The sequence below is a fragment of the Coregonus lavaretus genome, assembly GCF_964263955.1.
Source record: "Coregonus lavaretus genome assembly, chromosome: 15".
Taxonomy (NCBI): Eukaryota; Metazoa; Chordata; class Actinopteri; order Salmoniformes; family Salmonidae; genus Coregonus; species Coregonus lavaretus.
This window is the reverse complement of record NC_140002.1, coordinates 19,731,304-19,756,251: the sequence shown is the minus strand read 5'-3', so window position 1 is coordinate 19,756,251 and position 24,948 is coordinate 19,731,304. Positions and strand designations below refer to the sequence as shown.

General features: G+C 42.9%; 1 protein-coding gene across 1 annotated transcript; it reads left to right on the top strand.

Annotated features, from left to right (window-relative positions):
* The first annotated feature begins 2,658 nt into the window (after positions 1–2,658).
* Positions 2,659–24,880, top strand: mybbp1a (MYB binding protein (P160) 1a). The gene is made up of 26 exons (XM_084177828.1): positions 2,659–2,866; positions 3,308–3,403; positions 4,501–4,584; positions 4,738–4,812; positions 8,771–8,878; positions 9,837–10,027; positions 10,140–10,307; positions 10,545–10,662; positions 10,821–11,110; positions 11,270–11,380; positions 14,770–14,895; positions 15,102–15,308; positions 15,414–15,522; positions 15,691–15,778; positions 16,050–16,216; positions 16,411–16,539; positions 16,950–17,087; positions 17,359–17,532; positions 17,779–17,936; positions 21,239–21,458; positions 21,750–21,881; positions 22,055–22,123; positions 22,327–22,440; positions 22,735–22,839; positions 22,919–23,043; positions 23,936–24,880. The coding sequence occupies exons 1-26, from the start codon at positions 2,663–2,665 to the stop codon at positions 24,258–24,260; spliced, it is 3,831 nt and encodes a 1,276-aa protein (XP_084033954.1). The 5' UTR covers positions 2,659–2,662; the 3' UTR covers positions 24,261–24,880.
* Positions 24,881–24,948: the final 68 nt, after the last annotated feature.

Sequence of the window (24,948 nt, the reverse complement as noted above, 5' to 3'; positions counted from 1 at the left end):
AAACGGGTACAAAAGTATCTATATCTAGTCTTATATCGACATAACCTGAAAGGCCGCTCAGCAAGGAAGAAGCCACTGTTCCAAAACCGCCAAAAAAAAGCCAGACTACGGTTTGCAACTGCACATAGGGACAAAGATCGTACTTTTTGGAGAAATATCCTCTGGTCTGATGAAACAAAAATAGACCTGTTTGGCCATAATGACCATCGTTATGTTTGGAGGAAAAAGGGGGACGCTTGCAAGCCGAAGAACACCATCCCAACCGTGAAGCACGGGGGTGGCAGCGTCATGCTGTGGGGGTGCTTTGCTGCAGGAGGGACTGGTGCACTTCACAAAATAGATGGCATCATGAGGAAGGAAGATTATGTGGATATATTGAAGCAACATCTCAAGACATCAGTCAGGAAGTTAAAGCTTGGTCGCAAATGGGTCTTCCAAATGGACAATGACCCCAAGCATACTTCCAAAGTTGTGCCAAAATGGCTTAAGGACAACAAAGTCAAGGTATTGGAGTGGCCATCACAAAGCCCTGACCTCTATCCTATAGAAAATGTGTTGGCAGAACTGAAAAAGCATGTGCGAGCAAGGAGGCCTACAATCCTGACTCAGTTACACCAGCTCTGTCTGTAGGAATGGGCCAAAATTCACCCAACTTATTGTGGGAAGCTTGTGGAAGGCAACCCGAAACGTTTGACCCAAGTTAAAAAATGTAAAGGCAATGCTACCAAATACTAATTGAGTGTGTGTAAACTTCTGACCCACTGGGAATGTGATGAAAGAAATAAAAGCTGAAATAAATCATTCTCTCTACTGTTATTGGCTAATGTGTATGTAAACTTCTGACTTCAACTGTACATAGAACATAGTTTTTGAATGGACTTTGTAATTTGCTTTGTCGTAACTGTAGAAATATTTCAGTGTTCTTCACTACTGGTCCTAGGGGTCCTCACATTGCAGGTACTGTAGTGTGGCCCTCCGGGACCAGGGATGAAAAACACTATACAATGCAATACAGCATGAATTTAAAAGTATGTTATTCATGGAAAACATTGCTAATGACTGTTGCTGTAGTTTATGAAGAAGTCTGTGGAGAAAACATCCAGTTGTAAAGAGAAATGTTTCCAAACGGATGCCCTTATTATGTGATTAGGTTATTACCAATTATGTATATAAACCCTGGATTGTTGATTATATTTATTGGCCAATGAGAGGCTTTGAGGCCACCGGCCACATATTGTTACTACTCAGAAAGAGCAGTCCTCAAAAGGAATGTCATTCCATAGTATTTCAATAAAATGTTTCAAGGACAAAATTACATGTAATTACGTTTTTTTTTTGTAGTGGGGACAGTAACATTCAGGGCCGGATTAATGCAGGGTCTTACGGGGGGGGGGGGGGGGGGGGGACACAATAATATGAAAAATGTATGTGCTCACTACTGTAAGTCACTCTGGATAAGAGCTTCTGCTAAATGACTCCAATGTAAAATAAATTAATTTTTATAGCTTCCAAAATATTTTTTACAATGTACTTTGTGTACAATACACAACACATTTATTGTGTACAACATGACAATACATTTATTGTATGTACAACGTAATCTGAGTACAAAAATGGCTGCGCAGCGGCTCCAAAACAGCGCCCCCTTTTAGTCATCTAGGGTACATTGACATCATTGGTTATTACACAGGTGTAAACCAGCCAGTTTGTAGTCCTAGGACCCGGAAATGAGTTACATATGCTTCATTCAGCCATTCCTATGGGGAAAATGAATGTGGAAAGAATAAGGTTTTGGGATAAACGCCGAAAACAAGGTCTGAGGTTAAGACAAGCTACGTTTTGTTCTATGATATAATATCAGTCAGTTAACATGACCTTTATGAATTATGAAGCCTTTATGTGCTTTGTTTTGTAGGCCTATATAAATGCTTCAAAATTCACAAAAAGTTGACGTTAGCTGAGGAAGACTATCTCATAGAACAAAACATATAAGATATCCTAAACCTGTGTTTACCACATACCTTATTTTCAGCGTTTATCCAAAAACCCTACAAAAACTCAATTAATTTCATAGGCTGGTCTCTACAAAAAGACGCCATTAGTAGTAGTTTGGGAAATTCTGCCCTGGCTTTCTGAATTAAATGAAAATTCTTCAATTAAATTAGTGCCTACAAAAAGACGCCATTAGTAGTAGTTTGGAAAATTAAGCCATGGCTCTTTCTGAATTAAGTCTATATTCTTAAATTATTTACAAAAAAACGCCAAATAGTCTGTGAATCTGCGAATATGACCAAACGTATATTTTGCTTCATAGGACACATGTTACAGATTAGGCTACAGAAAGCATGAGTTCAAAGATTTTATGCTGAAGCAGCCATGATCATCATACACCACAGAGTAGGCTACAGAGGCTGTGTTTACACAGGCAGTTCAATTCTGATCTATTTCCACTAATTTGTCTTTTTGACCAGTCAAGATCAGCTATTTTGCGAATAATTGGGTAAACGGTCAGAATTGGTGTGCCTGTGTAAACCAGCAAAGAGCTGACAAAAACTGGTTGGCTCGTGAATAAAGGGTACTTCCCTTGAACCCGGAAGAAGTAAGTTTTTTTTTTTTTTTTTTTAGCTGCTGGGGTCACGCACGTTTCTCTCCAGACTGTCACATGGCATGCTTGGCCACTGCAATGCATGAAGATATGGGGGAGATAGAAAATGAACCAGTGCGACCAAAAATTACGGATGCAAAGGGTATTCTCCAACAGAATCGCGAGTTCCTGGACTTCTTCTGGGATATCGCTAAACCTGAACAAGAGATACGGTTGAAGTCCATTGAAAATCTCATACAATATCTGAAGAAGAGTGAAAAGGTTGGTGTGTTTGGGTCTGCTCTCAGTTGCTAGCTAGCTAACAGCTAGCTACGCAGTTAGCTAACATAGCCTACTTATCTTGCTAAACTAGCTAGATAGCTGGTTAGCAAGGCACCTTTTACTGTTGGTGGGTGTTGCACTTTAGAGAAACACATAACGTTATCCATTTCCAGTTTGGTACAGCTGTAAAACGCTGAGCAGTATGGCTAGCTAGTTGGGCTAACGTTAGCTAACTACTGAAGATGCCCAGGAATATTCTTTCACACATTGCCACGTGTGTTGAGAGCTTTAATTGCTGGCATGTTTCTTACTCCCATCAATTTGAGTTGTCAAACTCTCGTTAGAAGGGGTAGGTGCTACCACACGTACTTTTTATGTTAACTTTATGGAGCCATCCAGTTCTTGACATTTAGCCCAAATGTGTTGTCTTTCCTTTTATAGCCAGATGAGCTGAAGTACACTCTGAAGAGACTGGTGGATGGCTTGGCACACACCAGAGAGGCTGCCCGGCCAGGCTTCAGTTTGGCTTTGGGACAGGTAATGCAATCAAAAACGCATATTTTGACAAATGGGTAAAATAATGTCAAATGTGTAGATAGTCCTCTAAGAAAACCAATGGTCAACATCTCATGTCGCCATCATAATCCTTTCAAAAGTTATTGGAGTTTTTACCCTTGTAAGATGGCCAAAATTAGGGTGACTAAATCAATGAAGGCCAGAAGAAAAAAAAGGAGTCAAAAATAAGGAAAATTGCACAGCATCATGTCAGCTAGGCTGGATGCTGTGTGAGAATGAAGGCTACCTGACAGGCTCACTGCCCTCTTGATCATCATCATTCTTCTCAAATCCACAGGACATAAAACAATATAGAGGTAAGATAGATATCGATTTTGAGACATGTAGTAGTTTTGTATACAGTTTTCATATTGATGCGAATTTCCTGTTCCTTTTCAAAGATTTCAAACAAAAACAAGTGTATCTCGGTGAAATGTCAATGGAGCACTGAGCGTACAGCAAGCTTTTTTATTCTCAAATCCTTTTACATTTAATTCAGCTAGTATCATGCTAATGTAGGTTTTTGCGACATACGGAAAGAACTTTGAAGATGACCTCAACATGTAAAAGCCTCAAAAGTTGCAGTGAGAAAGCTGCACTGCTCTGTCAACAGAGTTCGGTGCTTATTATCGGATGTATTAGGTTACGAAATCCGACTTTTTGGATATACTGTTAATGAAAAGACCCCACTGAACGATTCAGAACATGAGAAATCATATTTGTCTTGGTAAACTGTATTTTTTAACATAAGGAAGGGAAATTTCATCGCCAAAGTGTGTTTTCACCCACTCATGGCAGTGGGTGGACACCCTACTATACATCTAATGTCTCGCCAACATCCTGTGTCTTTGTACATGTCTTTCATTTACATTACATTTACGTCATTTAGCAGACGCTCTTATCCAGAGCGACTTACAAATTGGTGCATTCACCTTATAGCCAGTGGGATAACCACTTGACAATGTTTTTTTGTTTTTTTTGGGGGGGTGGGGTAAGGGGGGAGTAGTCTTTCGAATGAGTTATTAAGGTGTTACTACATAACATGTAAGAAGATGTGACTTATGCATCATTTCTGTCAGGTCCTGAGCGTGTTTGAGGAGGTATCTCTGCGTACTGCATTTGATCAAATCAAAGAGAAGCACAACTTGGCGACAGTGAAAAAGGTGAGCATGTGATGTGACTAAAGTTAGAAGCTGTGTACCATGGTAAATATTTACTAGTCATTTTACTAACATCCATATACTTAATGTAATCGGCCAATGAAGATCTCCATTTTGTACTGTATCTTGTGTTGACGTTTATGTTCATGTTGACAGAAACTCATCAGAAATGCTGCTTTTGGGAACTTATTTGGTGTGCTCGCCCTGTCCCAGTCCACACGCCTTCCAAAGGTAAGAATGACACCAGGTAACCCAAGGGCTTGGCAGATAAGACTAATATACCATGTTTGGCGCAGAGAATGGAGGAGCACATAGACGGGTTGGTTGTTTAGCAACAAAACTGACGGGTGCGGAACTATGGGGCAAAACAGACGGTGTTGGCTTAGACTGTTGACAAGTAAACTAGACTGAACAAAAATATAAACGCAACATATAAAGTGTTGGTCCCATGTTTCATGAGCTGAAATAAAAGATCCCAGAAATGTTCCATACGCACCAAAAGCCTTTTTCTCTCAAATGTTGTGCACAAATTTGTTTACGTCCCTGTTGGTGAGTATTTCTCCTTTGCCAAGATAATCCATCCACCTGACAGGTGTGGCACATCAAGAAGCTGATTAAACAGCATGATCATTACACAGGTGCACCTTGTGCTGGGGACAAAAGGCCACTCTAAAATGTGCAGTTTTGTCACACAACACAATGCCACAAGTTTTGAGGGAGCGTGCAATTGTCCTGCTGACTGCAGGACTGTCCACCAGAGCTGTTGCCAGAGAATTGAATGTTCATTTCTCTACCATAAGCTGCCTCCAACGTTGTTTTAGAGAATTTGGCAATACGTCCAACCTGCCTCACAATCGCAGACCACGTGTATGGCGTCATGTGGGCGAGAGGTTTGCTGATGTGAACAGTGTGCCCCATGGTGGGGTTATGGTATGGGCAGGCGTAAGCTACGGACAATGTACACAATTGCATTTTATTGATGGCCATTTGAATGCACAGAGATACCGTGACGAGATCCTGAGGCCCATTGCCGTGCCATTAATCAGCCGCCATCACCTCATGTTTCAGCATGATAATGCAGGGCCCCATGTCGCAAGGGTCTGTACACAATTTCTGGAAGCTGAAAATGTCCCAGTTCTTCCATGGCCTGCATACACACCAGACATTTTGGAAAATATTTTTTTACGCCTTTTTCTCCCCAATTTCGTGATATCCAATTGGTAGTCTTGTCCCATCGCTGCAACTCCTGTACGAACTCGGGAGAGGCGAAGGTCGAGAGCCATGCGTTCTCTGAAACACGACCCTGCCAAGCCGCACTGCTTCTTGATACGCTGCTCGCTTAACCCGGAAGCCAGTCGCACCAATGTGTCGGAGGAAACACCGTACAACTGGCGACCATGTCAGCGTGCATGCGCCCGGCCCGCCACAATACTCACCAGAATTTTGTTTACATTTTAGTCATTTAGCAGACGCTCTTATCCAGAGCGACTTACAGTTAGTGAGTGCATACATTATTATTTTTATTATTATTATTATTTTCATACCCCCTGTGGGAATCGAACCCACAACCCTGGCGTTGCAAACGCCATGCTCTACCAACTGAGCTACATCCCTGCCGGCCATTCCCTCCCCTACCCTGGACGACGCTGGGCCAATTGTGTGCCGCCCCATGGGTCTCCTGGTTGCGGCCGGCTACAACAGAGCCTGGATTTGAATCAGGATCTCTAGTGGCACAGCTAGCACTGCGATGCAGTGCCTTAGACCACTGCGCCACTCGGGAGAACTGTCACCCATTCAGCATGTTTGGGATGCTCTGGTTCCAGTTAAAGCCAATATCCAGCAACTTCACACAGCCATTGAAGAGGAGTGGGACAACATTCCAATGGTCACAATCAACAGCATGATCAACTCTATGTGAAGGAGATGTTGTGCTGCATGAGGCAAATGGTGGTCACACCAGATACTGACTGGTTTTCTGATCCACGGCCCAATATTTTTTTTTTTTTAAGGTATCTTTGACCAACAGATGCATATCTGTATTCCCAGTCATATGGAATCCATAGATTAGGGCCTGATTAATTTATTTCAATTGACTGATTTCCTTAAACAGTGGGGAGAACAAGTATTTGATACACTGCCGATTTTGCAAGTTGTCCTACTTACAAAGCATGTAGAGGTCTGTAATTATTATCATAGGTACACTTCAACTGTGAGAGACGGAATCTAAAACAAAAATCCATAAAATCACATTGTATGATTTTAAAGTAATTAATTTGCATTTTATTGCATGACATAAGTATTTGATCACCTACCAACCAGTAAGAATTCCGGCTCTCACAGACCTGTTCATTTTTCTTTTAAGAAGCCCTCCTGTTCTCCACTCATTACCTGTATTAACTGCACCTGTTTGAACTCGTTACCTGTATAAAAGACACCTGTCCACACACTCAATCAAACAGACTCCAACCTCTCCACAGTGGCCAAGACCAGAGAGCTGTGTAAGGACATCAGGGATAAAATTGTAGACCTGCACAAGGCTGGGATGGGCTACAGGACAATAGGCAAGCAGCTTGGTGAGAAGGCAACAACTGTTGGCGCAATTATTAGAAAATGGAAGAAGTTCAAGATGACGGTCCATCACCCTCGGTCTGGGGCTCCGTGCAAGATCTCACCTCGTGGGGCATCAATGATCATGAGGAAGGTGAGGGATCAGCCCAGAACTACACGGCAGGACCTGGTCAATGACCTGAAGAGAGCTGGGACCACAGTCTCAAAGAAAACCATTAGTAACGCACTACGCCGTCCTGGATTAAAATCCTGCAGCGCACGCAAGGTCCCCCTGCTCAAGCCAGCGCATGTCCAGGCCCGTCTGAAGTTTGCCAATGACCATCTGGATGATCCAGAGGAGGAATGGGAGAAGGTCATGTGGTCTGATGAGACAAAAATAGAGCTTTTTGGTCTAAACTCCACTCGCCGTGTTTGGAGGAAGAGGAAGGATGAGTACAACCCCAAGAACACCATCCCAACCGTGAAGCATGGAGGTGGAAACATCATTCTTTGGGGATGCTTTTCTGCAAAGGGGACAGGACGACTGCACCGTATTGAGGGGAGGATGGATGGGGCCATGTATCGCGAGATCTTGGCCAACAACCTCCTTCCCTCAGTAAGAGCATTGAAGATGGGTCGTGGCTGGGTCTTCCAGCATGACAACGACCCGAAACACACAGCCAGGGCAACTAAGGAGTGGCTCCGTAAGAAGCATCTCAAGGTCCTGGAGTGGCCTAGCCAGTCTCCAGAGCTGAACCCAATAGAAAATCTTTGGAGGGAGCTGAAAGTCCGTATTGCCCAGCGACAGCCCCGAAACCTGAAGGATCTGGAGAAGGTCTGTATGGAGGAGTGGGCCAAAATCCTTGCTGCAGTGTGTGCAAACCTGGTCAAGACCTACAGGAAACATATGATCTCTGTAATTGCAAACAAAGGTTTCTGTACCAAATATTAAGTTCTGCTTTTCTGATGTATCAAATACTTATGTCATGCAATAAAATGCAAATTAATTACTTAAAAATCATACAATGTGATATTCTGGATTTTTGTTTTAGATTCCGTCTCTCACAGTTGAAGTGTACCTATGATAAAAATTACAGACCTCTACATGCTTTGTAAGTAGGAAACACTGCCGATTTTGCAGCTTATCAAATACTTGTTCTCCCCACTGTATGAACTGTACCTCAGTAAAATAGTTAATTGTTGCGTTTATTTTAGTTCAGTATATATTTAGTCTCCAAACGTTTATTGAAAACATAAATCCATTTGCACAATGAGCACTTGTCTCTCAAATACATTGTTAGTTGTTGGTTAGATAGCTAGCGAATCTTAGCCATATTAGCATAGACATGACATTAGTCAAAACACCTCAAAACAAGACATGGTATCAATAGCAAGATACAATGAGCTGAAACGAGCCACCTACGATTCCCCACGACAGCTTCTTGTCATTGTTGCTAGCTATCTGACCATTCAGAATCATAACACACGCCTTCCGGGCTCGTCGATGCTTGTATTATTTTCATGATGTCAGCCAACCCGTCTATGTCCCTCTATTGTTACTGCAGAACCTAGATCAGTCTCTACTTTTCAGACTTCAGTGTGTGTTTTGGTATGCTAACTTACCTGTGTGTGTGTGTGACAGGAGCCTCAGGTGGTGCTGGAGTGTGTCCAGCTCCTCCAGAGCCTCTCGCTGCACAGAGAACACCTGCGGGACCTGCCCAGGAAGACCATGGTGGACATCCTGTCTGAGGTGAGTGACTCAGCCAGCTCTATTTCATACTGTATCACTCTTTTCATGGTCCAACGTTAACATTTTCTCATTGGCCCGGTCTGAAATATCTACTGGGCCGAACATATTTTCTATTGGCCCGTACATGGTGTAGTTTTTAAATGCTTTGGGGCCACGCAGGGCCTATAGGTTGGCATGCTTTCTCTCTATATTCAGCTATTAATAGGCTATATCTGGTTATTATGGTATGTATTAAAAAGTTGTGTAATTTAATTTAGCAATGTAAGTCATTACTCCATTCTTTAGAATTGTATTGTATTAATTGCACACATTTTTGTTTCTAAAGAATGTCATTTTGAGTAGATTTTTTTCTACATTTCAAAATAGGACACTGCCCCTTTAAGACGTTCTGCGTTCCAAAAGAGATATCGTCATGGCTACAGTAGGCTAGCCAAAACGAATGCTAGGTGTCTTTTTGTAGCTTTTTTTTGTTTTGCGGACTATCAACAGTAGCCAGCATATTACTAGTATGTTCACTATTGAAGGTTTACTTTCGTAAATCACGTAAAGCACAGGGAGTAGATTGATGGGCGCTTGTTTTTGCTCTGGACAGCTTGCGTGTGCTGTGTGTAAAGACATCAACTCATGTACTGCTCAAGAAGTTGTGACTAGCGGAAGCGTGGTGGTGCTTGAATGAATGGCCAATCATATTGCTCAAATACAAATAGCTTTTCCGCGTGTAGTCTTCAATGGTTTAAAATGGTGGACTGCGACATAGCAGGTAAATGTTGATCTGGAACATGCTGAGAAGTTACTGGCCCGACGAGATCCACTGGCCCTTACACATGCTTTTACTCGCCCCGGGCCAACTTTAATGTTGGACCCTGCTTCTAATGGTGTCCCAATGTGATAAATCCTGGTGTGGAAGGTTGCAGTCAGTATGACCTGTGTGTTGTTTGGTGTGTGTGTGTTTCTCCAGACGTCAGAGGAGGTGTTTGAGGAGGTGTTGCTGGGAGCTCTGCAGACAGACCTGTCCTCCGCCTTCAGCACCCCCGAGCAGCTGCAGCTTCTCCTGGTGGCCATGCAGAAGTTCCCCCAGGTGCTCAAGCCCAAGAAGCTGAAGAAGCTGCTGGGCACCTCCACAATCATTACCATGGACAATATCCCTAAGTGAGCAGCTTTTTACGACTAGGTCTAGGTTATTTTCCACGGTCAGGGTGACACACACACACACACACCTTTAATAAATGTACAATCAAAACCTGTGTTTCCTCTCCTCTAGGTTAACAGAAGTACTGAAGATGGCAGCCCGCTCTGTCAAGAAGGACCGCCTGCTGCCTCCGGTGGCTCTGGACCTGCTGCAGATCTCTCTGAAGGAGGACAACTTTGAGCTCTTCTGGAGGGAAACAATCATCAACGGAATGTTGAAAGACCAGCCAGGGCCCACACAGTAAGCACAGAACTGGGGTTAAAAGACTATTGCTCCCCACTTACATTTGGACCCTGAACCCAAATATTAGCTGATTGAACTAAGTTCTGTAGCCTAGACCCCTGTAATTTTTCAATTTTTTTTTTTTTTTTTAAACATTTTTATTGCAAGCATTTCCTCCCATGTATGTTCCTGTTTTCCTTCCTTTGTGGCAAATGTCCATAGCTGTGCCAACAGTCTGTCTTCTCTGTGCCACAGTTACCTGAGCTACCGGCTGCTGGGCAGTGCCCTGCCCTTGCTGAGCCTGGCCCAGCTAAAACAGGTGCTAAATGGAGAGGTGATGAGGGCCTACGGTGAACACGTGGTCTCTGCTCAGGTCAGTCTCTCCACAAATGCACCAGGTCATAGAAATACATAGTAAAGCTGCAGGCATCTTAGTTGGTCACAAAAAATTTGTAGTAAGATGCTCACTTATCCAAAAAGTTAGTTTATAATGTATTGACTTACAAGTATGCACTCACCTCGGCCCCTCAGCTCCCAGACCGCTTCAAGTTTGCCCCCGAGATGGAGACGTACGTGGGCGACTTCCTGCAGGGCTGCGATGACCCGGAGAAGCAGCTGGCGGTGATGGTGGCCTTCTCCCTGCTCACCAACCAGGGCTACCCCGTGGTGCCCTCCTTCTGGAGGGTTGTGCAGCATCTGCGGCCCACCGCCCTGCAGAGCTACGTGGACTGGCTCAAAGAGATGTTCCTCAACCCCCAGCTGGACAGCTGCCTGGACTTCAGCACCCGCAGGCAGAAGGAGAACCAGGAGGGCGGAGTCCAGTGAGTAGAACCCTTATAACATGTCATAACTATTAATATATAGCTAGAGAAAGAAGCATTTCGCTACACCCGCATTAACATCTGCTAAACACGTGTATGTGACCAATAAGATTTGATTTGATATGCCTTTCCAATGAATTGTTGACTCTCTATCCTTAGGAGAGAGAACTGTATATTCCGCCTGAGGAAATGGATCATTCCGCGCCTCACCTCCATCGTGGAGAACAACCAGGTGAAGAGAGAGGAGGATCTAGTGATGGATGTAGCTAGGTGAGAGATCTCACTGCAGGGAAAAGATCATGTCACTAACTGTTTGCTGCTCCAAGAAATGTTAAATGATGCCTTGGTGGTATCACTTGTGGGAGAAGCAAAGGGTTATCTTTTTCCTGTACCAAGTTGGATGTGCGTAATCTTTTCAACATTTATATCATTTCAACCAATGTATTCTGAAGGGCAGTTTATATTAGTAATGTAGCATATATGCTAGGGATGTAACGATTCACTGATGATGTAACGATTCACCGATGATGTAACGATTCACCGATACGCACCGGTTCCTGATTCAAATTTTTAAGATACAAGTGCATTTGTCCACGGACCCCAACCGAATCCAAATGTAGCATGCATCGGTCAGAAAATCGATTCAAATGTTACGAATCGCCAGTTCACATTTTTTTGTTGCTCATTTTCCATTCTTTCTCTCTTCTGAAAATACCTCCTCTTTTGTGACAACTGATGAGTGCTCTCCTACAGTGTCGAACTGCATTTAACGGTTGACAGTCATTGATCTACAAGTCATTTTGCATGCCGAACAACCCCAGACAATATCAGTAGCCTAGTCAATCAGCCCAGCATCGTTCGCTGACCAACGTGAGGTAGGCGGCCTGTTCCTGATCTTCCACATCTGCACAACACCTTCAGCATTCAAATGCTAAAATGGCTTGTGTGATATTAGGCTTTATTAGTTGAGTGACAATCAATATAATTTGCTAGGTTATTGTTATCTATGCGCTGTTGAAAATTGTGTTTTACCGGAATAAAAGTAAACTACGGGAGACACAACTCTCATCTGGCTATACCTGCTGAACAAGGCTTACAATATATTTTATTTTCGTTGTTCAGGTTAACCATCAGCAATAGTTTTACTTTATAAACAATCAGTGGATATTAGGGATAAATATTTTTCCTGAAAATTCACCACGCTTCCATCCTGGGAATAATTCATATTTATCTAGAGTCCCGGGAAATACCGCAAATCGTTTGTGCCCATTTTACATTTTTAGTCATTTAGCAGACACTCTTATCCAGAGTGACTTACAGTTAGTGAGTGCATACATTTTTCATGCTGGCCCCCTGTGGGAATTGAACCCACAACCCTGGCGTTGCAAGTGCCATGCTCTACCAACTGGCCTTTAGCGTTTAAAACCAAGATATGGTCACTATGCCAGGGTTCTCCCCAAATAAGAGGGGCGCTGCGGCACCTCGTCGGATTGGCTGCGCCATTACGTAAAGATTTCAAAGCAAATTAAACTGATATTTAGTAACGATAAAAGTAACTGTCTTTGATCGCCAATAACATTGTTGTGAACTGCGAAACAGGCAGTTCATAAATTCCAAGCGTTATCATGTTCCTCTATTAATTCAGCACATTTCAGCAGTAGGCTATCTCAACACCGAGCGCGCTCAGGAGTAGGCATATAGCGTTGTCGAATCATACAAACTTTGTAATGGCACTTACAAACAAAAGTCAAATGACCAAATTTGCTAAGCTTGCTAGATAACCTCCTTCAACGAATGACAGAATATCTCCTATATTTAGAAAAATTGAGTTGATGACTATACAGATGGCAGATCAGCTCATGAATAATGGGGAGATGAAGAGTGGAAAAAGTTTAAATATGAAAGTATCTTAACGGAGACTAACTCTGTAAAAAAATTTTTTTTTAATCTACTCTCATACTGTTTTGATCACACATTCTCTACCGAAGCTCACATATGGGCAGCAAGTACGAGACAGTGCAGAGAAGTGGGGGACATGTTACAGCTGTATTTTTGAAATGAATAGGCGAGAGACTTGCTTTGATAATGCAACCTATGGATTACAGAATAGAGTTAGAAATGTTAATGCGAGTCAGGATTTTGGGTTTTATTGGGACTGGATAGGAAAATAGCCATGGCTCTAGGAGAGGAGAAGATAACAATTCAAAGGCATGAGAGAAAGTGTTAAGGCAGAGATGCCTATGTAGTGAATTGTGCATAGACCTATCAAATGTGAAGAGTCACGCTAACTAGGTGTCCATCCAACCTTTTTATGAGTAAAGTACATGTCAGATAAACGTCATGATGGGAGGTGAGAAATAATATCATATCGAAGTAAACCGTCACGCGATGACATCTTGTGTGGTCCTCCCACTACGCCGCCTCAGGAGAGCATGCAATTTATTAGGCTACATATGAAACAAGTTATGATCAACTTCACAGGGTGGTGAAAGTGCAAGGTGATGAGCTTGATGCTTCTTTCCAATAAATATCGAGGATCTTATTCTGATGACATGATCATCGATGCTTGGCTGCCATTTGACAAATACAAATCATCTCGCTCTTTTGTCCATAATAATCTCATCATGTAGGCTATACGTGCACTGTAGCCAACAGCACGCAGATATAATACCAGTGGGCACACTTTCTATATAACATTTTTTGTGAGAACCATGAGTATAGTTGAAAATCTGATAGAAACCCATTTAACTTGTATTTCTTTATTCGGTACATGGGAATTTAACCGCAACATTTATTTTTATGTGCACTACGTCATCACACACAGCTTTTTATCTGCTACCTGTACATTTGATGGTAACACATCTGGTGGGAAAATGTGCATTGTTTTTATGCAGATTTTAGAATATTTGCATTAAAATCTTTCGCCAATTGGATGGAAACCTAGCTAATGACAGCTCAAAGAGGTGCACGTTATTTTATAGGCTATACTGTAGGGGTTTCCTGTAGGGTTTATTAACTGCATTCGTGTCGCGTTTGCAGTCCGGCAGTGTCAACTGTGAATGTGCTTTGAGTTTATGGGGACTTAGTGTGAAGTAAATACTTTAGGCTAAAGGCTTCCATGCCACAACCTGTTTGGATAATGTGCTATTTAATGGTTTATTTTGGAGGGGGGGTCAAATACAAAATTGTGCTATATATTCATTGGTCATAGCTAATTTGTAAACCATAAAGATTGATACATTACTAGCTCAAACACTTACTGTAATCTGCAAAAATGACAAGTTAATTAGTGGGTGATGGTGATTTTAGAACCAAAGTGGGGGGGACAAAAAACTAAATTGTACCCCCCCCCCCCCCCCCCCCCAATCTGGTAGTGGCGTGGTAGATGCCTAGTCTCCCTTGTGGCTCAGCTCAGTGCCTACATAGTACATACACCATAGACATATACATAATACACACACAAGTCAGCTCAGACAGATCCAGCTCAGAGAGACCCAGCTCCATCAGCATCAGATTTGAATTTACAATGAAAAATGAATGTATTTATGCAACAAATGTTAGTGCATCATATCGGAGCACATGTATCGAATTATCTTGAGAGGGAAAGATGCACATCCCCAATAGATGCTAACCCATTGTTTTATCCTCCATTGCACCAGGTTTGTCTTTTTCCATGCTTTCTTTAATGCTAAGAAGGCCACCCCAGACATACCGGAGACAGAAGCCACTCTGTCAGTGCCCCTGGATGAGAAGACCAGAGCCATCATCATCAACTCCTTCTTTGGGTGAAATAAGACTTCTTTACACTATCACTTTACCAAACACAAGCTGTGGGGTAGTCAAAGATGAAGATCATGGCTGGAATAGTCGGTTAAGTTTTAAACGTATGGTTTTAAAGGGGCAATTACATGAAACGCCACAGCATGAGTGTTCATTTCTGTTACTCTACACACCCTATTAACACGTCTCTCTAATCTCCCAACCCCTTCAGACTGCTGCAGCACATGAACCACCTGCCTTTGCTGGGCGACTCCCCCGAGGTGGCGGGCCGCAACCAGAGGCACGTGCAGGGTGTGACGGGTGACGGCTCCATGTGGATCTACTGCCTAGTGCAGTACGCTGACGCCCTGCTCAACCAGCCCAAGTATGCCCAGAGCACCCAGCCCTTCAGCCCTGAGCAGAGACATTCCTGGGACAGGTACAGACCACACTGACTGTACATGGACCATGTAGAGATGGGGGATTTAAAGGTTGGTGTAAGAAATGTAACCCAATAGTGAACCTGTTGTTATGATATATCTAGTATGCTGGCGTCAGTAGGGACTCTAATGAAGAAATCTAAGAAAGGCCAGACTCCAGAGACCTCTGCATTCCAACAACTCTTCCTGCTGGTTGGCATTCACCTCTTCAAGGTAAGCAATTAACTAACAAATGAGGGAAGAACAATTATTATTGTAGTAATATGGACATTTTTAATTTATTTTTATTTAATGTAATAATTTTTTTACATTTTAGATACGTAATTCTACTTCGTTCTTTTCCCACACATTTATGTATACGTGTTTGCTTGTACCGTAAAGGCTCCAGAGGATTTGGTGGACCTGATGCAGGATCTGCAGAACTGCATGGAGAAAGCCCAAGAAAAGAAATCCAAGAAGAAGACAACGGGTAAGAGACCACATATCCATAGGCAATGTGTCAAAGCCAATAAACCTTACTGAAGAGTTGTCTAAACCACCCCGGTCTTAATCTGTGACAGGGAAGGAAGTGCTCATTCTCCATAAATTGAACAATGAAAACCATCTATTTGGCTAGTTCCCCTCCATACTCTTTCACAGTTTTACGGTGACAGTAAGGTTTGATAAATACCACCCTCTATGTTTAATATGGTAGCCCTTGGTGTGATGTCTCTGGAACCATATGTCCTCCGTTCATCCAGGCACTGCAGCAGCAGAAGGAGTGGAGCCCCACTGGGCTGAGGTGGTAGTGGACATCCTGCTCTCCCTCCTGTCCCAGCCCAGTAGACACATCCGCCACGTCTGCAGGACTGTCTTCTCCAACATCTGTCCCCACGTCACCGCCAGAGCCCTCACTGCCATCTTGGATGTAAGTGTTTGAGAGAATGTGAAGGTTTCCTGTAAGATAGACTAGAGAATACTGTACTGTTACAGAGCTGTAGTTTTGATATGTTACATTCAAATATTACATTGTGTTCACTGAAGGTAACTTTTGTTGATTTGTAAAAGTACATGTTAGTATATTACAGGAATGTCCATTAATTAGATGCATTGTGTATTTAGGTTCTGGACCCAGATAAAGATGAGGAGGACAGTGCCGTCGTGGTGACGGATGATAAAGACTCAGACAAGATAAAGAAAGACAAAAAAAAGAAAGGAGAGGAGGATGAGGACGATGAGGAAGAGATGGAGGTCAGATCAGTTCTTTCACACCTAGTCACGTCCAAAAAACTTAAGTGTATTCTAAAGAATATTATAAACCGGGTAGTTCGTGCCCCGAATGCTGATTGGTTGAAAGCCGTGGTATATCAGACTGTATACCACAGGTATGACACAAATTACTTGTTTACTGCTCTAATTACGTTGGAGACTAGTTTATTATAGCAATAAGGCACCTCGGGGTTTGTAGTATATGGCCAATATACCACGGCTAAGGGCTGTATCCAGGCACTCTGCGTCATGCCAATATTCCACACCCCCTCGGGCATTATTGCTTAAATATATCCTTCATTTTAAACAATGTCCTAGCATCCCATAAGAGTGATTGCTTATATTTGAATGTAAACATACTCATCCTAAATATGTATTACTTGCTTCCCCAGAATGAGGAACAGTCGGATGAATCTGATGATGACTCTGATGAGGAGGAGGGTGAAGATGAGGCCATGGAGGAAGGGGGCGAGGTGGATCAGAACTTCCGAATTGAGCTGATGAAGGTCCTACAGAACCAGGGTGCTCTGGTAGGTGTTTTCTTGCCTGTGATTGGTATTTTGTTCTAGCTCTGGGTTTGTATTTACCGGTAACTCTTAGTTTTCAAGGTTTCACTTCTAGTGTTCAAGAAATTGTTTTTTAGCCCTCATTTTTTAATGCATTTTGTAGTAAGTCTCTCTGGATAAGTTTCTAGTGGTTTCAAGGTTACATTGAAATTCTCTCTGAAGTGGAGGATTCAAAAGCAGAGACATGGTATTCTAGACATTAACTGGACTGGGTCGTTCTTCCTGCCCGTCACAGGCCACAGACGAGGACGGCAGCGATGATGACGAGCTGGACGATGAAGCCATGATGAAGCTGGACAGCAGCATCGCAGCACTGTTCCTTGAACAAAAGAAGAAGATGCAGGCCAAGAAGGACGAGAAGGACAAGCTCAAAAAGGAAAAGACCCTCGTCAGAGACTTCAAGATCAAGGTATTCACATGACAAGACGACTATTTCTGTCTCATCTGTTTGGATACAGAAATGAGTTGTAAGAGTGGAAGGTGTGATGTGCTGTTTCCAATGCTCGTACTAGTATTAGTTTCAGGGCACATACTAATAACTTTGTTACACTAGCTATGAGCAGTGCTATTTCTAACACTGCCTCTCTTGTTCTTCTGGTGCTGGTCCCCCCCTATGTTCATGGTGTGCTGACCCTGGTCCTTTGCTGTGTTCCAGGTGCTGGACCTGGTGGAGGTGTTCCTGGCCAAGCAGGGCAGCAGCCCCCTGGTGCTGGGCATGGTGGAGCCCCTGCTCAGCGTCATCGAGAGCGGCATGAGCTCTGAGAGCGACCAGCAGGAGCAGGACTTCCTCCGCAAGGCCGCAGACATCTTCAAGTACGTCATGCTAATGCCTTTAGACGCATACACAGGAGACTGGCTCAGATACATACCCACTACCCTCAGACACATACACAGCAGACTGGCTCAGATACATACCCACTACCCTCAGACACATACACAGGAGACTGGCTCAGATACATACCCACTACCCTCAGACACATACACAGCAGACTGGCTCAGATACATACCCACTACCCTCAGACACATACACAGGAGACTGGCTCAGATACATACCCACTACCCTCAGACACATGCACAGGAGACTGGCTCAGATACATACCCACTACCCTCAGACACATACACAGGAGACTGGCTCAGATACATACCCACTACCCTCAGACACATACACAGCAGACTGGCTCAGATACATACCCACTACCCTCAGACACATACACAGGAGACTGGCTCAGATACATACCCACTACCCTCAGACACATGCACAGGAGACTGGCTCAGATACATACCCACTACCCTCAGACACATACACAGCAGACTGGCTCAGATACATACCCACTACCCTCAGACACATACACAGGAGACTGGCTCAGATACATACCCACTACCCTCAGACACATACACAGCAGACTGGCTCAGAAACATACCCACTACCCTCAGACACATACACAGCAGACTGGCTCAGATACATACCCACTACCCTCAGACACATATACAGCAGACTGGCTCAGATACATACCCACTACCCTCAGACACATACACAGGAGACTGGCTCAGATACATACCCACTACCCTCAGACACATACACAGGAGACTGGCTCAGATACATACCCACTACCCTCAGACACATACACAGGGATGCAAAGTCGTCGCATTCCGCCGTTCTGATCTCAAAATAGGCCATCCACGTGAATCATGTAGATCTGAATAAAACTTTTTTTGCGCGTGTGGTTGAAGAGGTCTTTTTTGAAGAGGTCTTTTTTGGGTGTTTTCCAGGTTGGCAAAGTTTTGGAAAATGATCAAATCCAAAAGGTTTAGGAAAAGTCATGGAAATTATTAATTTCTATTCATGTATTTATTTAGGCACAGTTTTTTACTATTTTATCAATCAAATAAAAATCAACATCAGCCAGAATCGGAATGACACTAGCGCATCTGTGTTTGTGCGCATCACCTGCATATTTGCGAGAGGAGTGGGCCGTTGCATCAGCAGGTAGGTCTATAAAATATGATAGAGAACAGATTAACTAGGTAGCCAATTCAAAACATATTGTACCCTCTAGTTAACTGTTTAGCTATTATTAGCATGTATTAATGTTTTCATCATGTCCCAAAAAAACAACACTTGCAAATAAGGCCATACAAAGTTTGAACATTTCATATGACTAATTTAAATGATTATTTTTGATGAAACGAACGATTCATGTTACCATTCTATTAGTTGGGATTCGGTTCAATCACGGTGAATGTAATCATGTGAATCAAAATAAAAATTTGTGAATCATGAACATTTCATTGTAGAAATAAATATTAGATGTTGCCTTTCTTTTGGATCATGTGGCTTCAAAACTTGTTTTGTAGATACTTCCAGTTGATTTGAGCATCCAATGTATGGTACATTGTAACTCAATAGATGCTAGTCAGCCTGCAAAGTAAACACTTCTAATGTAGCTAAGATAAATATGACTAAACTAGAAAAGGTACATTTCCTGAAAATGTGTGGGCTTGTTTCAGCTGAATAAAAAGATTTGTAGCCTACCATAGCCATTTCATCTTTTGAGATTTTGAATGAGCGAATTATTTAAAAAGGCACAAAACATATTTGGTTGTAATGTTGCAATGTTTTACATCAAGGGTGGTCAACCATCCTCCAGGAGAGCTAATGGTTGTGCAGGCTTTTATTCCAGTCTCCCTCTAACAAACCACATTTTAGAAATGAGCTGCTCAACTAGACCTTGATAAACTGGCTTTGATGTGTTTGAGTAGCTCTCCAGACTGAGGGCTGACCACATGTTTTATACAGTTGCCTAACAGGTATTCTACTTTGGGGGCCTCCCAGTGTCGATACTACATTACACATACTTTTTTATACAGTGCCCTCCGTAATTATTGGGACAGTGACACATTTTTTGTTTTGGCTCTGTACTCCAGCACTTTGGATTTGAAATGATACAAGTGAGAAAGTTAGACGCACAAATCATACCCCCAAAACATGCTAACCTCTCACAATTACAATAACAGGGGAGGTTAGCGTTTGAGGGGGTATGATATTTCTGCATCTTAACTTTCTCACTCATCATTCAGGACTATCCACAATCATGGTAGCATGCACATTTAAATTAAAGCTGACAGTCTACACTTTAACCTCATAGTTATTGTATCATTTCAAATCCAAAGTGCTGGAGTACAGAGCCAAAACAACTAAATGTGTCACTGTCCCAATAATTACGGAGGGTGCCGTATGTACATGGAGACGCCGCCAATTGTTGATAATGGAAATTTGGTTAAAAGTCATAATTCCATCTGTCAAAATGCATATGAATCCTGCATATCGAAATCATTGACTGAGCACAGAATGCATCCCTACTCGTCATACAAAAAATAATATCAAATAAAAGAGTTCAGATTGTGATGTTAGATATGTCATATCAGGAAGTTACAGGTAGTTTCGCAAGCCAATGTAAACTAGTGTTAGCGCAATGACTGAGTCTACAGGTACAGTAGCATACTAAAAGTTAATGAATAAAAGGTTTGAGTGTTCCATGCTTAAATCAGGCACAATGTACCCTCAAATGAGTCACTTGTGAGACAAATGTTCAGCTGCCCCTTTAAGGAAGTTGGAGGTAGTGCACTATAAAGGGGATAGAATATAGGGATAGGGTGCCATTTGGACATAACCGAGGAGTGATTGGAAGCGATGGATCCACTTGGATTGTTCTCTAGCGTAATAACTCATTAACAAACACTATTATACAGAGCTCTACTGCACTAACATTTTTTACAAGGAGTACATGTAATCCTAAATAGAACATTTTAGGAACACAATGAAAGTGAAAATGAAATTTATATTATTAAGTATTTGAGGAAGTGTTTTAATGACAAATGACATTAATACTGTTAACGCAAAGCAATGTGTTAGATGTAAGACAGGATGTGTTTTACTTCTCTTTATGCACCTATATAGAACAACTTGTCAGGTGCAGGTGCATTGAAGACTGATCAATTCCTGTCTGGGGAGACAGATTATCATTGTCATGTCAACGGTTTTCCAGTATTATTCTGCCACACTGATCAGTCAGTAACATCCTCTACGCTCTCCCCTCCCCCCTCCTCCCCTCCAGGAACCAGCTATGCCGGGCCAAGCAGTATTGTAAGACCGTAGGTGACAGACAGGGGGAGCTCCACGACCTACTGGAGAAACTCATGACCAAAGCCCAGAAGCTCTCTGACTCGTCAGTGTCACTCTACTTCTTCAGTGCATCTCTGTACCTGGTCAAAGTGCTGAGAGGGGGGGTGCCTGGGGCCTCAGCAGATGGCAAGACAACACTATCTACTGAGGAGGTAAGCCTCTTTACCTTTCAAATTTCACTACAGTGACAGAAGTTGGTCCTTAACCAACCCCTTGCATTAATGTTGATAGGTTCAACATTAACCTCACATCTGTTGATAGGTTCAACATTAACCTCACATCTGTTGATAGGTTCAACATTAACCTCACATCTGTTGATAGGTTCAACATTAACCTCACATCTGTTGATAGGTTCAACATTAATGTACGCTGAGTATTTACTATTAGCGTGTCTTTTGTGTAAAACCAACCTGTTGATATGCTGAAATCTCCTTGTGCTGCAGCTGAGGTTCATGGGTAACGTGGACGTGGAGAGGGTGTCGGACATCTTTAAAGGGGCTCTGTGCTCATTCATGACGCGCAGGAAGAGCCCTCTGTCAGGCCTGATGTTCATCGACCTCTTCACCCGCTTCCCTGTGAGACAACGGCAACAACACTCTTATTCTATCCACACTGCCCTCTGATTTCAAGAGACTGTATAAACACTTGAAGATAAATAATGTTTTCCTCTTGTGGCTGGTGTCAAGTAGTCTGTTGGCTGGTGGAACCGTGATGCTATTGGAGGTTGATTATCTTCTGTTGTGTGTAGGTTCTGTGTGTGAACATATTGGAGACTGCAGTGGAACACATCACAACAGGAATCCGAGAACACCAACAGGTAAGACTAGCAGGCTCCTCACCTCAACAATTAGGAGTAAAAAGCATCTAACCCTGGGTCAACTTCTACCAGCTCCACTTTTACAGTGATGACTGACCTAACTCTTCCCAGCCAATGGTCCTTTCAGCCTGATGGTAAATACCACTGATCTGCAGAATAACATCTGCACATTGAGGGTTTGACTTTGTATGTATGTGCCACAGAGCCAAGCCAGTGCCATGGTGCTGCGGGCGCTGCAGAGCAGGGAGGTACAGCAGCTGTTGGCGGGCGACCCCTGGGCAGGGCTGCTTCAGAAGGCGGTGGGCCAGGTGGCAGCGGTAGGCATCAAACACCTCACCCAAGCTTAGACATTAGAGAACGTGTGAAACCCCACAGTACACCATACTGCAATCCATAGGAATCAATCTCTAGATCACATCAGAGACTTGGCATCATTACTATAAAGCATGGGAAAAATCATGATATCACATTAATAAACTCTGATCAACTAACAATTGATTTTCATGCAGTTCAATCTATAGGTTTCACTTAGATGATAAATCATCTGTCTCTCCCTGGGCTTCTGATTTAGAAGATGTTACTGATATGGTTGTGGATGTTGTTCTCCTCAGAGTCTGGAGACTGTAGTTGAGACCGGTAAGAACAAGGTGGTCCAGGAGAAGTTGGTCAAAGCCCTGGAGCTTGGCCTGTTCCTCGTCAAAAACGTCAACCAGCAGGTAAACCAACTCTAATTTTACCACATCCTACTAAAATGTGAGGATTTCTTAACCCACCTTTGTCTCCTGTGTTTTACAGAAACTGTCTGTGGCTCTTGAGCCCCTCAAGAAGGTTCTTCTGTCCATGAGAGAGGTTCTGGGCTTCAGGAAGACAGGCCAGATGGAGGACACCTACTGGGCCCTCATGAAACACTTTGGAGTCATGTGAGTAACTCCGCCACAGGATGACTTTATGCAGTTACAGTACCATGTCATTGGGAATTAATAGTACCAACAATACACTCATAGTAACATATCATCATTGAGACCTACTTGACAGGTTTTTCTGTTGTTGGATGTGAGAAATGTTGAAACTTTCCACTATTTCAGATAATTGATAAGAGCTGCAGTGGCAGTATACCCACAGAGCAGGTTGGTTAGTAGTCCTTTTAGGGCCCCCCAAGGGGTTATCAAACTTTTTGGGGGCGGGTGACCCCTTTTTACATTTTTGTCATTTAGCAGGCTCTTACCCAGAGCGTCTTACAGGCGCAATTAGGGTTAAGTGCCTTGCTCAAGTGTACGTCGGCTCGGGGCTGTAACCTTTCGGTTACTGACCCAACGCTCTTAACTGCTAGGCTACCTGCCACCCATTTGTGATAGCGAATTCATCGGGGACCCCGTCATAATCAGAACACAACTCGAGCAAAATACAAGGAGTTTTACTATGACTTTAGCAGTGCATGGCCAGATGAACCAAGTCTCGGGCCCTGGGAAGGAATATTGTAAATTCCCGCCTCTTGGCATCGGAGAGAAGATTTAGCAGTTTAAGCTAATTTCCTGCAAATCTACACATTTTGCCATGAGGCAGAGAGAACTTTGCGTACTGTGGATACCTATATCCCATGTTGCCCAGGGTCAGGAATATAAATTGTAGATTAATAATATTACATTGTAAACATATTCCACAGAAAATGTGTTTAATCTGTTAACTACATTTTTTTAAATGAAAATGTCTAACGTTTTATTTTGAGATCTGGCACTGCAGTACCGGGTCCACAGACCCCACTTTGCGAACCCCTTCTCTAATACCACGTTTTTGTGGCTCCATCTTTAACAGAAAGCCCAAAAGAGACAGGACCAGGAAAACCAAGGAGGACCAGGCTGAGCCGACCGCTCCCAAGAAGAAGAAAGGATTCCTGCCTGAGACCAAAAAGAGAAAAAACCGCAAGAAGCAATTGCCCGTCTCTGAGCAGGGGGCAACAGATGCCAACACAGTCCCCTTGGGGAAACCAGAGGGAGGGAAGAAGAAAAGGAACAAAAACAAGAGGAAACAGCCAGGAGGAGGAGAGACACCTGGACAGGGGCTGGCCAAGAAGGCCAAGATGACACAGTCTGCAGGCAAACAGAAGAAAAAGAAGCAGCAGGGAGGTGGAGGAGAATAAAGTGGACTATCTAGACTGTATGTGTGTGTACTTAGACCCGGTCCACACAGGTTCTACAACTGATGTAAAATGCATTTGTACAAACATTGTTGTATCCCAACAGTTTAGTTAAATGTGTTGTACATCAGTTGCATAACCTGATGTGAACAGGGCCAGAGAGAAAGCATGTGGTTGTGAAGATGTGGCCTCACTAAGTTTTCTGTTATATTTTTCATACAAAGTCATGGTGAGAGAGGTTTGTGGCCTTAGGCTGTGGACAGTGCTAGATTGTCTCTTGTGTTCTTCAGTCTATGTAACCCCCCCCCCCCCCAATGCATAATGTTCTCTCATCTGGAGTGTTCACAAGCATATGAACTAACTGAACTGGTAAGATGTTATGTATTAAAGTAATAATTCGTCATTTGTTTGTCATTGGCCAGGATTCAATCAGATCATGCTTTGTTGGTTATGCGCCATTTAATGGTCATTTCTGATTTAATGGAAATATGCAACGTCTACCTTGAATGGACATGGCGTGAATCCCGACCTTTGGCATTATGCTAGTAAACCTCAAGCCTATTGAATGTGTGGCACATGGTAATGATACTGCTTTTATTGATATTAAACATTTCATACAGTAAGTCGCAGAACAGAATTTGGGACTGTGTTCACTTCAATATTTGGTTGCTAGTGTTCTTAGTAATTCTTC

Excerpts from the sequence above, each read along its gene's own strand:
- mybbp1a (XM_084177828.1), top strand. The coding sequence starts at position 2,663 with ATGGCATGCTTGGCCACTGCAATGCATGAAGATATGGGGGAGATAGAA. Across the intron at positions 16,217-16,410 it reads CCCTCACTGCCATCTTGGAT|GTTCTGGACCCAGATAAAGA; the intron begins GTAAGTGTTTGA and ends TTGTGTATTTAG. Across the intron at positions 22,441-22,734 it reads CGGTGGGCCAGGTGGCAGCG|AGTCTGGAGACTGTAGTTGA; the intron begins GTAGGCATCAAA and ends TGTTCTCCTCAG.